The following is a 13,738-nucleotide window of genomic DNA, read 5'->3' on the forward strand; positions in this document are numbered from 1 at the left end:
GACACCACCACAGGGCCTAATAACATCAGCCACACTATCAGAGGCTCGTTCACCTGCACATCCACCAATGTGATATATGCCATCATGTGCCAGCAATGCCCCTCTGCCATGTACATTGGTCAAACTGGACAGTCTCTACGTAAAAGAATAAATGGACACAAATCAGATGTCAAGAATTATAACATTCATAAACCAGTCGGAGAACACTTCAATCTCTCTGGTCACGCAATCACAGACATGAAGGTCGCTATCTTAAAACAAAAAAACTTCAAATCCAGACTCCAGCGAGAAACTGCTGAATTGGAATTCATTTGCAAATTGGATACTATTAATTTAGGCTTAAATAGAGACTGGGAGTGGCTAAGTCATTATGCAAGGTAGCCTGTTTCCTCTTGATTTTTCCTACCCCCCCCCCCCCCCCAGATGTTCTGGTTTAACTTGGATTTAAACTTGGAGAGGGGTCAGTTTAGATGAGCTATTACCAGCAGGAGAGTGAGTTTGTGTGTGTGTATGGGGGTGGGGGGGATGTGAGAAAACCTGGATCTATGCAGGAAATAGCCCGACTTGATTATGTAAAGAGTTGTCACTTTGGATGGGCTAGCACCAGCAGGAGAGTGAATTTGTGTGGGGGGGGTGGAGGGTGAGAAAACCTGGCTTTGTGCTGGAAATGGCCCACCTGTTGATCACTTTAGATAAGCTATTACCAGCAGGACAGTGGGGTGGGAGGAGGTATTGTTTCATATTCTCTGTGTGTATATAAAGTCTGCTGCAGTTTCCACGGTATACATCTGATGAAGTGAGCTGTAGCTCACGAAAGCTCATGCTCAAATAAATTGGTTAGTCTCTAAGGTGCCACAAGTACTCCTTTTCTTTTTGCGAATACAGACTAACACGGCTGTTCCTCTGATAAATGTAAAGTAATGCACATTGAAAAAAATAACCCCAACTATACATACAATATGATTCGGGCTAATTTAGCTACAACTAATCAGGAGAAAGAATCACCCTCCCTGGAGAAATGAAAACTCTCCTTGAGAATTCACTGATCTGGTCTTTCACATCTACACAGTGTTGCTGAGCTTTTGGGTTCAGACTCTCATACAGTTCAGGGTTAATTTGGAATCATGCAAGGTTTTCAGTTAAGTTAATTCAGCTCATCATCCCATGCATTCACCCACATGCACAAGCTAAACTGTTAAGAGTCAAATTAAAAAATATATATACAAAAATCATGGAACCCATGACCTCCAGAAAGGCCATGGCAAAAAAGCAGATTGAATTATAATGCAATATTATTCAAACATCTTTCATGTTGGATTCCCTCCCATAATTTCCACTTCATAGGCAACAAGGGTGTAGGATGCTGTGCTTTCTGAAGACTCACACTGCTAACCAATATATTCACATTATCTGCATAATTATTCCATATCTGACGTCCCAGTCCTTGTCCTCAAAGGACACCTGCACAACACCTTCAAAAGACAAGCCTGGGAACATAAATTTACAATTCTGCTAGACACTGAAAATCATGGAGTTAATAAAGACACTGAATTTATGGCCATTTTTTAAAAGTTAACACAAGATAAACCAGTAACAAGGGTGGGAGGGGTGAAGGACTGATTTAATTATTTTGTGTCTTTTATGCAAACCACTTACCAAGTTCTGTGGCTGCTGGAGAAGTTTTATCAGAGATGGATGGCTGTAACCTGAAACAAAAGAAGGAGACTATTTCCATCTGGTTTCAAGTAGCCTTTTTGAGATTTATTCATCAGTATGTACTGTAGTTTAGAGAGTAACTTTATTTACTTAGCTTGCTTTTTTCTTAGGGCATGGCTACACTTGCAGATAGAGAGCACTTTGAGTTAAGCCAGCCTTCAGAGAGCGCAGTAGGGAAAGCGCTGCAGTATGTCCACACTAACAGCTTCAAGCGCACTGGCGTGGCCACATTTGTGGCACTTGCAGCGCCTTTGGGAGGGGTGCATTGTGGGCAACTACCCCAGCATGCCAGTGACTGCAATGTGCTTTTCAAATGGCGGGGTGGGGAGTGGAGTGTGACAGGGAGTGTTGTGTGTATGTGGGGGGAGAGAGAGTGGGTATTTGGGGGACTGAGAACATGTCAGCATGCTGTCTTGTAAATTCAGACAGCAGCAGACCCCCTCCCTCCCACTCTCTCTCTCTCTCTCTCACACACACACACACACACACACACACACACACACACAGCATTCCACACTAATGGTTGCTTTGTCTCAGAGCAGATAAGCAGCCAGCTATCAGAAACGGAGCTTTCAACGGGCATATCCGCATTCCTGCAGCAGTTCAAAAACAATGACAAGAGTGGCCTCTTGACTTAAGGGGATTATAGGACGTTTCCGGAGGCTGATCAGAGTGCAGTAATGCAACACCTTGTTCACACTGGCGCTGCGGCGCTCCAGCGGAGGTGCAGCAAACATTATTCCACTCGCCGAGGTGGAGTAACAGCAGCGCTGTAGCCGTGGAGTCAGAGCGCTCTACGTGCCTTGCCAGTGTGGATGAGTAGTGAGCTAATGCACCCGGGGCTCCTGTATTGCGCTGTAACTCGCAAGTATAGCCAAGCCCTTTGTGTCGTCTCTAACCTTTGCCTGTATTAAAGTATTAAAGGTTGGTCCCTTTCTAAAGTGGCACAAACCGTTTTTCCCCTATGACTTACATTCTCTTCAGTGGCTGTGGGACAAATGCAGCATCTGATTACAGGGACGCGTGATACCACCAAACACTCTGGTGTAAGACTTCATTGAGTGTTAGGGCTTATCACCAAATTGACAATTAGGTTGAAATGGACACAACATGATCTGTTGTCCTATTAAAGTTTGATTAAAACAGATAACACAGTTACAGACAGTTTGAAAAGGAGTCAGGCCCATAGGTGACATATGTGAATCTTTCTTGTATAAATGAAGCTCTTTCATGATTAATCTTTTTAACCATCAGTTTGAAGTGCTGCCATCCACTTGAGTGGTGGAAATTTGCTTCCTCTTCACTCTGGGATTACCATGTTAACACTTCCCATTTCTCTTTAGTACCACATGTATCTGTCACCCACTTTCTTTTACTCAGAATGGTGTCACTGTTTGCTAGATCAGTGCCACTAACGTTTTTCGGCTCAGATTCTATTACTGTAAATGTTTAGAAAGCATGCACTGTGGACTGCTTATTTTCCCACTCTGAAGAGATTCTTTCCAAGAACAGAGGGATAGTAATCATAACCTTGTCTTGTTTGAGTAAAATGACCTTCATCAAGCACTGAACATTGTATTTTCATACACACTCATTTGTCCACTCAAAGTCATCCTGGAAAATTATGCTCCATCCTTATGCTTGTCAGCCCAACTAGTCCATCGCTTCCAAGCACAGAAGGGATGAATATCATATAAATATCACGCAAAAGTGGCCAATGATCACAAAGTGGGAGGAGAGGACCCCTAGTAGCATCATTCCACCTATCACCCCTGAACTTGTGGAAGTTCTTACACAAAAATGGCACATAGTTTGGGCTCTTGGGTTTGGTGAGGGGGTATCTGATATAACCCCTGGCAAAGTAGCATATTATATCCAAATGAACAATATGAACTGACACTGGATAGCAATAGAGTCTGGTTGCTCTAGAGCTATAAGAGTTCCTTTGGCCAATGGATAGCAAGAGCATCCAGCGACCTGTCACTCAACAGCAGACCCACAAGTTCACTGTTCCCTATGGGAACTTTTGGCCAGGCCCACTCCCCCAGTGACATGCTGCCTCAGGAAGCCAGCTTCAAAAACATGAAGTTATGAGAGTTATTGATTCCCTTCCCACCTGTTTTCTTCCCCAAAGGGAATAACAATTTGCAGGAGAAACAGCACTTCATTTAATCAATACTGAGGACTTCAGTAACTCATCCAGAGGTTATGGCCCTACTACAGGAGTGGGTGGGTAAGGTTCTGTGGCCTGCAGTATGCAAAAGATCAGACTGATGATCATGATGATCCCTTCTGAACGTAAAGTCTACAAGTCTATAAAGGAAAAACAATGCCAAGCAAGTCTGCATTAAAATAGTTGTGGGTGACAACTACACATTTACTGAACTCCTAGGGTAAGTTCATTTAGCTATTACAAGTTTCATTACATATTGCAGCCTATCACAGAATTATGGACCAGATTTAATTATGGATTTTTTGTCCGTAATAAAAAGGTACAGTTATAATTGTACAGTGCAGGGGAAATTCAATGGCAAAACAGCACTGTTCTAGCGAACGTTTTGTACAGATACCAACAATGCTGAGGCCTACTCAAAAGCGAGAAACACTAGGCATCGCGCAGAGGTCTGCCAATGGCTTGACAGCTCTCTCTGGCACATCTGTTACAATTGGATAGCATTCATAACTACTTGCCCACATTAAGCATTCATTTCACACAATCTCTGCAAGATTCTGCCTTTTTAAAAAAAGAGCATATATTGGGTCACATTCTTAGCCGTGTCTTCATTTGTGCACATGCATATACATAAACCCACATTTTGCAGGTGCAGACACCAGTGCATGATCTTTTACAATCCTAACACAAGGCGTGGGTAAATGTGTGCATATGCACCAAAGTACATAGACAGGTGCATGCCAAGGCTATAAGTCAACCGTACTGTATTTGTTTGAGGTGTAACACACGCAGTAATGCACACGATGGCAGTGGAGTGTACAAGTCTTTGTAACATGTTATAACAGTGGTTCACCTCCATTACCACTAGAGATCCCTAGTTATGTATCACTATTTAAAGTCAAGAAAACCAAACCGAAATTTATGTTAGATGTGCTGGTTTTATCATCTTCCATCATGCTGGGGACAGGAAGAGAGAATGACACGGCAGTCGTCACTGCCTTTTTGCAGAGACATCAGGAATAGGTGTTTCCATACCTCGACGACTGGCTGATCAAAGGTCGCTCCAGGACACAAGTGGAAACTCAGGTCTCGTTTATCAGAACCACCTTTGAGAACCTGGGTCTGTAAAATCGACTCTGTCCCCCATCCAGAGGATAGAGTTCACAAGGGTGGTAATGGACTCGACCCAAGCCAGGGCATTCCTCCCACAGGTGAGGTTTCAACCCTCAACGACATGATCCAGGGAGTCATGCAGTTTCCCACCACTACCATGAGAAACTGCCTGAAGCTTCTCGGGCACATGGCAGCCTGTACTTACATGGTACAGCTCCAGCCACTTCAGTCATGGCTCGTGTCAGTCTATCGACCAGCCCTGGACAGCTTGGACAGGATCGTGACCCTGCCTTGCCCTATCCTCGATTTGTTCTGGTGGTGGACCGATGCCCAGCAGGTGTGCTCAGGAGTCCCTTTTGCTGCCCCACAGCCAACCCTGTAGTTGGTGATGGACGTGTCAGACTTGGGCTGGGGAGCTCATCTGGGGGACCACAGGACTGAAGGCCTCTGATCACAGGCAGATCTGCGCCTCCACATCAATGTCAGATAGCTCAGAGCGGTGCGCCTAGTGTGTCAGATATTCTGCCCTTTCCTAACTGGACAATAGGTATCAGTCGTGATGCACAATATGGCTGCAATGTTCTATATCAACAAACGGGGGTGCACGCTCCTCTCCCCTATGCCAGGAAGCCCTTATTCTATGGGACTTGTGTGTAGAACATTCAGTCCACCTGCAGGTGTTGTACCTCCCCGGGATTCAAAACGAGCTGCCGAACCACCTCAGCAGGTCATTTCGCAGCCACGAGTGGTCCCTTTGCCCGGACGTCGCAAATTCAGTCTTCCAGAGGTGGGAATTTCCCCTAATTGACCTCTTCGCCACAGGTCGATGCAACAGGAAGTGCCAGCAGTTCTGCTCCTTCCAGAATCACAGCCCAGGCTCCACAGCACATGTGTTCCTCTTCCATTGGGGAGCAGCTCTCCTGTATGCATTCCCGCCGATACCGCACGTTCACAAGGTCCTGCTCAAGATCTGCAGAAATCGTGCTCAGGTCATACTGATAGCACCGGCCTGGCCCCGTCAGCACTGGTACACATCCCTCTTAGACATGTCCATGGGAGCCCCGATTAACTTGCCAATCTCCCCGGACCTTCTCACAAAGGATCACAGATGTCTCCAACACCCAACCCTACGGACACTCCATCTTACAGCATAGAGGCTCCACATTTGAATCCATCAGAACTTTCCTGTTCAGACCAGGTTAGACAGGTCCTCCTTGACAGTAGGAAACTCTCGATGAGAGCCACGTACCTTGCCAAAAGTGGAAGAGATTTTCAATCTGGTTGGCGCAGCGCGACTCACCCCCGACACTAGCCTCAGTGCTGCACATTCTAGACTACCTTCTATATCTGAAGCAGGAGGGTCTCTCGTTGACTCCTATAAGAGTACAATTGGCTGCCACCTCAGCCTTCCACCCGGGGATACAGGGCCGCTCGGCTTTTACTAACCCCATGGTCAGCCGCTTCCTAAAGGGGCTCAACAGGTTGTACCCGCATGTCCGTCAACCGGTTCTGGCCTGGGATCTCATCTTGGTCCTCTCTAGGTTCATGGGGCCACCTTTTGAGCCTTTAGCAACATGCTCCCTGCTCTCTCTCTCCTACAAGGTTGCGTTCCTGGTAGCGATAACCTCGGCCAGGAGGGTGTCTGAGCTCAAGGCCCTGACTTCAGGCCCGCCCTACACCATGTTCTTTAAGGACAAGGTTCAGCTCAGGCCCCACCCTGCTTTCCTTCCGAAGGCTGTCTCACAGTTCCATATCAACCAGGACATCTTCCTCCCCGTTTTCTACCCTAAACCTCATTCTAGTAACAGAGACTAGACAGGGAGCAGAGACTCCACACTCTGGATGTCCGCAGGGCGCTGGCCCTTTACACTGAGAGAACGAAACCATTCAGGAAGTCGGTCCAGTTGTTCGTGGCGGTGGCTGACAGGATGAAAAGGTCAGCCGGGTTCATCCCAATGCATTTCATCATGGATCGTGTCCTGTATCCATGAGTGCTATGACCTGACAGATGTTCCTGCACTTCCAATCACGGGGCACTCTATCAGGGCGCAGGCTTCATCTACAGCGTTCCTGGATCAGGTTCCTACCCAGGACATCTGCAGAGCAGTGACATGGTCTTCTATTTACACTTTCGCTGTGCATTATGCGATGACCCGACAGGCAATACTCCAATCAGTGGACAGCTCCGACCCCACCTCCTAAATTTGGCTTAGGAGTCACCTGATTGGAATGGACATGAACAAGCACTTGAAGAAGAAAAAACGGTTACTCCTAGTAATTGTTGTTCTTCGAGATGTGTTGTTCACGTCCATTCTAACACCCACCCTCCCACCCATCTGTTGGAGTAGCCAGCAAGAAGGAACTGAGGGGGTGGTGGGTTGGCAGGGCTCTATATTAGGCGCCTGGGAGGCGCGACTCCAGCGGGCACCCAGGCCGATCTGACGGATTCTGCTAGGGGAAAAATCTTCCGGCCAACATGCACGCGCACACACCTGATTGGAATGGACATGAACAAGCACTCAAAGAACATCACTGGCATTCAGATGAATTTTCAGATAAATAGCTGACTGTAAAAATCAACTGAACTAAAACCAGCGATTTCTTTACCTCTGGCCCAGACTGGAACTTTGAGTCCTTTTTAACATATTTTTATTTTAATAACAACCCTCATTAGAGACCAAGATTAAATCTTGGGCTATCTGTTTCAGCAATCAATATTTAAACTTCTGCATTAATATTTCTCTTCCCTACTGCAACATCTTCAAGAGAATACATTAAAATGTTAAGACCCAACTCTTTGATAGAACCTGGAAATACTAAATATGAAACAAATCTCATATGGGACTCGGTTCATTTGTTACAAAGCAACACGTCTGAAGGTAGCATTAGACAGAAGTTAAGCTATGCTAACTGCTGTAGAAACTCCAGGAATTTCTCTGAACTGGGAGATAAGTCATGATCAAATTTTGTTTCAGAATTTAAAAAAAAAAAAAAAAAAAAAAGGACCCATAATGTGGGTCTCAACCCACAGTTGAGAACCCCTGTCCTAGTCACACCTTCTCAAGGCTTAACTTTTTCTTGAACATCCTTCCCACTCTATACATCAGACACTGCAGTGCTCCACCACCTAACACCTAAATGCATCTTTTCAATCTTGATGACCAATACCGCGCACACTGGGCTAAATTCTGATCTCAGTTATTCTTGTGTAAATGCAGAGTAATGTCAATGAGGTCAATAGAATGACTCAATTCACACCAGTATATCTGAGATTAGAATCTAGCCTTATATTTTAAAGGAGTCCCTAACAAAGACACTACATAGGAACACCATTTTTTTCTTGAATTAAGTTGCTCTGAAAACACTGCCTACCTCCTGTTCTCCACTCTGCATGTAGCTCCTTTTATACTAATTTCTCCTTATCTCTGTTCCAGCTATACAGTACAACATCCTTCACTTGTCACTGATCATACAGCAGATAATTATCTTTCAAAGAAGAAAAATCTGGAAGCTGGGAGGTATCAAGGAGAGAAAAACCAACTTCCTAACACTCTAGTTTTTAAGTACCAAACACATCATCCCACATTCTTGCACAATTAATCATCACACATTTCTCAAACGCAAGATAAAGGAAAAGGGAAAACGATATTAGAAACCCCTCCACTAACCCACATACTAATGAAAACATCTCCCTAATTTTCTCTAGTACAAAACTGCATAACCACAAGTGGTAACTATGTACATAACTGAAAGATATTGCTTTCTGAACTGGACTGAAACCAAATGGAGCTCTTGCTGCATTATGTTTTTTTTTTCATATGCAGTGATTGGAATAGTGCTGTAAAAAGTAAAGGTGGTTCTTAACAAGAACATTTAAGATATGATGAGCAACTGTATGTTATACTAGTGTCCAAAGTCTCTCCTTTAGATTTGATAGTGGGCATGATACAAAACTCTGGTATCTGATCAGAGATCAGACTAAGTTTCATACCAGAAACTAAGTCAGTTGTGTGGAGAACAAAGTCAACTATTTAAAAAAAAACCCACCTATTAATTATGAAAAAACAATGGAAAGAATGGGAATGATTTGAGAAAAAAGTATAAACTTCAGCACAGGGTAGAAAGGTCTTATTATTTGGAACCTTTATAATATAGATTTTCATGGATATTTAGATTTATTTAGATAAGTGTTTATCTGATAAAACAAGTCCACACTAAATTAATAGCAAACACATAACCAAGTGCTGTAGAATCTTAGACGAACACATTAATATATAAAAGGAAACCAACATGGTGTGCTACCATTTCCACCTAAAGAGGCCCAACAACAGAACTCCTCATGCCGAAATGAAAGCTCTAACACAAAACAAGAATAAAGCCAACAGGCTTTCAAAAACTTAAATATAAATCTGTCCTGTGTTCTGATACACTAAACAATGGCTCTGACTGTTCCAAATGCATGGCCTTTCCACTGAGAATGCCCTCATACTATGGCTACAGGTATGTTAACCCCAGGAACCAACAGCAAGAAAGACTCTCCAGCTCTTACAGTCTGTGACTGGATATGGGTGATCTTTTAAATAACTCCATCTCAAGCTATTTAGGACTTTATAGATTGTACTTGTGATGGGTTCGGTCACAGAGACCCCCTTGGGACTGTCATCTGATCTGCTGAAATTACCTCTGAGCCCATTTTCCCTGCCAGTTTGAGACTTCCAGAACCCAGTCTTGTTGAGCCAGACATGCTAGCCTGCTGCAACACAGACCCAGGGCCTGGTCCATGCCCACAAAGCTGCAGACTTAACTGAAAACAGCTTAGCAGGTTACCTGTCTCCAGCACCCACACACCCAGTTCCCAATGGGATCCAAACTCCAAATAAATCTGTTTTACTCTGTATGAAGCTTATACAGGGTAAACTCATAAATTGTCCGCCCTCTATAACACCGATAGAGAGATATGCACAGCTGTTTGCTCCCCCAGGTATCAACCACGTACTCTGGGTTTATTAATAAACGAAAGTTATTTTATTAAGTATAAAAAGTAGGATTTAAGTGGTTTTAAGTAATAACAGATAGAACAACGTAAATCACCATGCAAAATAAAGCAAAAACATGCAAGGCTAAGCCTAATACATTAAGAAACTGATTACAGGTAATGTCTCACCCCCAGAGATGTTCCAGTAAGCTTCTTTCACAGACTAGACTCCTTCCTAGTCTGGGCCCAATCCTCTCCCCGGTACAGTTCTTGTTAGTTCCAGCAGACATCTCAGGTGGTAAACAGGGGTTTCCTCATGACTGGCAGCCCCTTTTGTCCTGCTCCACCCCCTCTTATAGCTTTGGTACAAGGCGGGAATCTTTTGTCTCTCTGGGTCCCCACCCCTCCTTCTAAATGGAAAAGTACCAGTTATAAGACGGATTTCGTTATCAGGTGACATGGTCACATATCACTGTAAAACCCCTAGTCTCCATTCCCCATGGGCTGGCCCACACGTACTAAGGAAGGCTTTCCAGTAACTAAGGCCATTTACAACTGATTGTTTCTGGAGCACCCTTAATGGCCTCCAATTAATAGGTTTACATCAATGATACAAGTTTATATCTTATTCTCCTAACTCCAGATATAGAAATAATACATGGAAACAAATAGGATGAACACACTTAGTAGCTTTCTAATGACACCATACAAGGGGTATTTAGCGTAAAGCATATTCCAGTTATGTCATATTCATAAGCATATTTCCATAAAGCATATGGAGTGCAACGTCACAGTACTCACACACTTGCAGAAAGATAGCCAATGCAAAGCAGAGAGCAGATTGGGTTATGAATTCACTGTGGCTCACCAAACTCAAGAGAAGAGCAGCTACGTTCCATACTAGCTGAAGGTCTCAAGTGTTTGTTATGGGTAGCCCCAACCAGAGTGCATATACATAATCTAGCCTGAGAGTTATAGGACATTGATCAATGATGCATAGTCTGCTTTGGAGAGAAATGTTGCCAGCCATTGGTGACTATACCACCTGTGGTAGCTACTTCTTATCTGTGAATCTACAGCCTGTAATGGATCCAATGTAACCTTGAAACAGGTATCTATATTGGTAAAAGCCAGACAAACTCCTGCAGTCAAAGCTGTACTCTCAGCCTTAGCCTGTTCAACAAATGCTTTCCTTACCTACTAGCATCAATTTGTCTTAACTCATCTGAGCCGCAGCCAGTTCGCATGCACCCAGTCTCTTCCTTTTGCTATCAGATGCTGTTCTTTCCCATTGTTTAAATTAGAAGAGATGTAGACCTAAAGCACTGTTATCACTGCAGACCAAAATATGTTCCCTAAACAGCCACAGATATACACTGAACACAAGGGTCACAAAATGGAACCCCAAACACAACACCCTTGGGAAGAAAAAGCACCTATTACCTACTCTTTGAGCACTCCAGACAGAAGGAGCAAACCTCTGAAATACTATTCCATCAACAACAGTAAGTCAGTGCAGGAAAGACAATCAAGCCTTGTGATCAGTGGTAGCTTTAATGTATGTTGTAACTTATGATTTTATTTTCTCTGTACTGAAACTTTGAATTCCTATGGTTCTGCCTGTCTGCAGAAGCATTTCTGTTTTCAGAGTTGCTGTGGCGTATTACAGCTGAGACCATGCACTCTCCGGGTTCCTTCTTGCTTTCCTAAACTAAAACAAGAGAGTCTATTTGAAACTGAAAAAATATATTCTGCCCTTATCACAGAGAAACATTACAGTATTGCAGGCTGCTGATAGGGCTAACTAAATCAAGGATGCTTAACTTATGCCCATCACTTGTCAATGGGACTACTCGCATGCTTAAGGGTAAACAGACATGTAGATATATGCAGTACCGGGGCCCTAGTATATCTATTTTAAAGTCTGATTTTAAAATAATGTAAGACCCAAGGCAGGGACCAGCATATTATTTTATACTCCCTCTCTTTGGTTATTTGGAAACCTCATTTTCCTTGGTACTGACAGTCTTACTTCATATTGATGTCATAACTAAGCACATCATGCCTCTAAATTCCTTGTTCTAGTTTCATTATAACAACCTATCTTTTCTTTCCAAGCACTGACACATTAGACTAACATGAGAGAGGATCAATTTTAAATACTGTTTTGAACATTTTGGTCTACAATGAGTAAAATCTCAACAGTATTTTAATCGTGTGTCATGCTACCAGGAATCATTTAAGATTATTATGAAGAAAGTAGATCTGGTTACCCAGCCACAGACAACACAACTGAGTTTGCACTGAATCTATCGGGGAAGTATCGGGGGTATGTTGGAGGGAATAAAGTGATTATCTGCTGCTGTTGAAAAACTACCTGCTGTATGAGAGACCTCCAGATTAAACCCTATGGAACGCTGACATTAACAGAGACAACTATCCAAGAAGCTTAGATACTAACTTTCATATTGCTTGTAAAAATGTGTAAATATGCTGCCTTTATTCGGATGCCCCATCCTTCTCCAAAGCCCAAATTCAGAGAGTGTCCTCTCCCCATTCTCTTTCATTTTTCCATCCACACACAATGTCCATCCTAACTCATGCCATCCTCTTCTTATTCTCCATACCCCAACCCCTGCCATTCTGACCCCCTCCTCACATTGTTCATTCTTCTCTCTCCTCTGGTATATCCTGTTGCTTCCCTACTCCACACACAAACCCCAGACAATTGAGGTGGAGTCCCTGAAGCCTGACTCTTTCCCAAAAGCAGGCTGCTGGATTTGTGGTCCCCCAAGCATTTCTGAGAAGGACTTACATCCATGTGAGATTGATAACTCAGTTCCTCTTCTTGCCAGTTAATCATTACATAAATATTATCAACAAAGAAAAAGTCCAAGAAGCAGAATATAATGGACATTTAGGCTAGAATGGCAAGGAGGTGGCATTCTGTTCTGCTGCCAACAAGGGCACTTGAGTCAGCAGCCTCAGGGCTCCCATTCTCCCAGTTTATGTCTACACTGCAGTTAGACACCTGCGGCTGCCCCGGGCTCACAGGGCTAGCTAGGGCTAAGCGACTGTTTAATTGTGGTGCAGATGTTCAGGCTTGGGCTGCAGCATGAGCTCTGGGACCCTCTCACTAACCAATTCATCCCTGTTGCTCAACCCCAGATCCAAAATGGATGACCCTCTAGTTGTTTCCTTGTCTTTATGAAAAATTGTATATGGGGCGTATGCTATAAGTGCTCCAATTTCACCAATCCGCCAGGCAGACCTTATAACAAGAAATGCTGTTTTCATAGATAAATGAACATAGGAGCATATTGCCATTGGTTTGAATGGAGGTCTAGTAAGAGAGTGTAGGAAGAGGCCAGGGTTCCAAGTCAGGATTGGATCCCGTACGTGAGGGTAAAGATTTTGGAGGTCCATAGGAATCGTTTCATGAGAGGGTGGGTGAAGACGGAGTGGCTGTCTATCTCAAGGTCATGATGGCTGCCAAATGCACATGAATGGAGCTTGTGGATAACCCCAATTGAGGTCTAAAATATAGTCCAGGATAAGTGGTAATGGAGCGCTCATTGCCTCGACCTGATTGGAGGCACACCAGGATTGGAATCTAGTCCATTTGTGGGGGTAACTCGTATCTCACCTGCTATTAAAGAGTACTTGTTTAACTGACTACTTGTTTAACTGCTTCCGAACAGGTTATTTCCACATAGGTCTAGACGTGATAAATCGATCCCCGAGCACTTTCCCATCAATTC

General features: G+C 43.8%; 1 protein-coding gene across 3 annotated transcripts in view; it reads right to left on the reverse strand.

Annotated features, from left to right (window-relative positions):
* The window catches only part of ABAT (4-aminobutyrate aminotransferase), a 148,086-nt gene that overhangs the window by 37,125 nt on the left and 97,223 nt on the right, over window positions 1–13,738 (reverse strand). For all 3 annotated transcript variants that reach the window (XM_048867246.2, XM_048867245.2, XM_075132789.1), the window contains exon 6: window positions 1,657–1,706. In XM_048867246.2, coding sequence (XP_048723203.1) covers window positions 1,657–1,706 — 50 coding nt within the window. The remainder of the gene's footprint in view (window positions 1–1,656; window positions 1,707–13,738) is intronic.

The sequence above is a fragment of the Caretta caretta genome, chromosome 10 (genome assembly GCF_965140235.1).
Source record: "Caretta caretta isolate rCarCar2 chromosome 10, rCarCar1.hap1, whole genome shotgun sequence".
Lineage (NCBI taxonomy): Eukaryota > Metazoa > Chordata > Testudines > Cheloniidae > Caretta > Caretta caretta.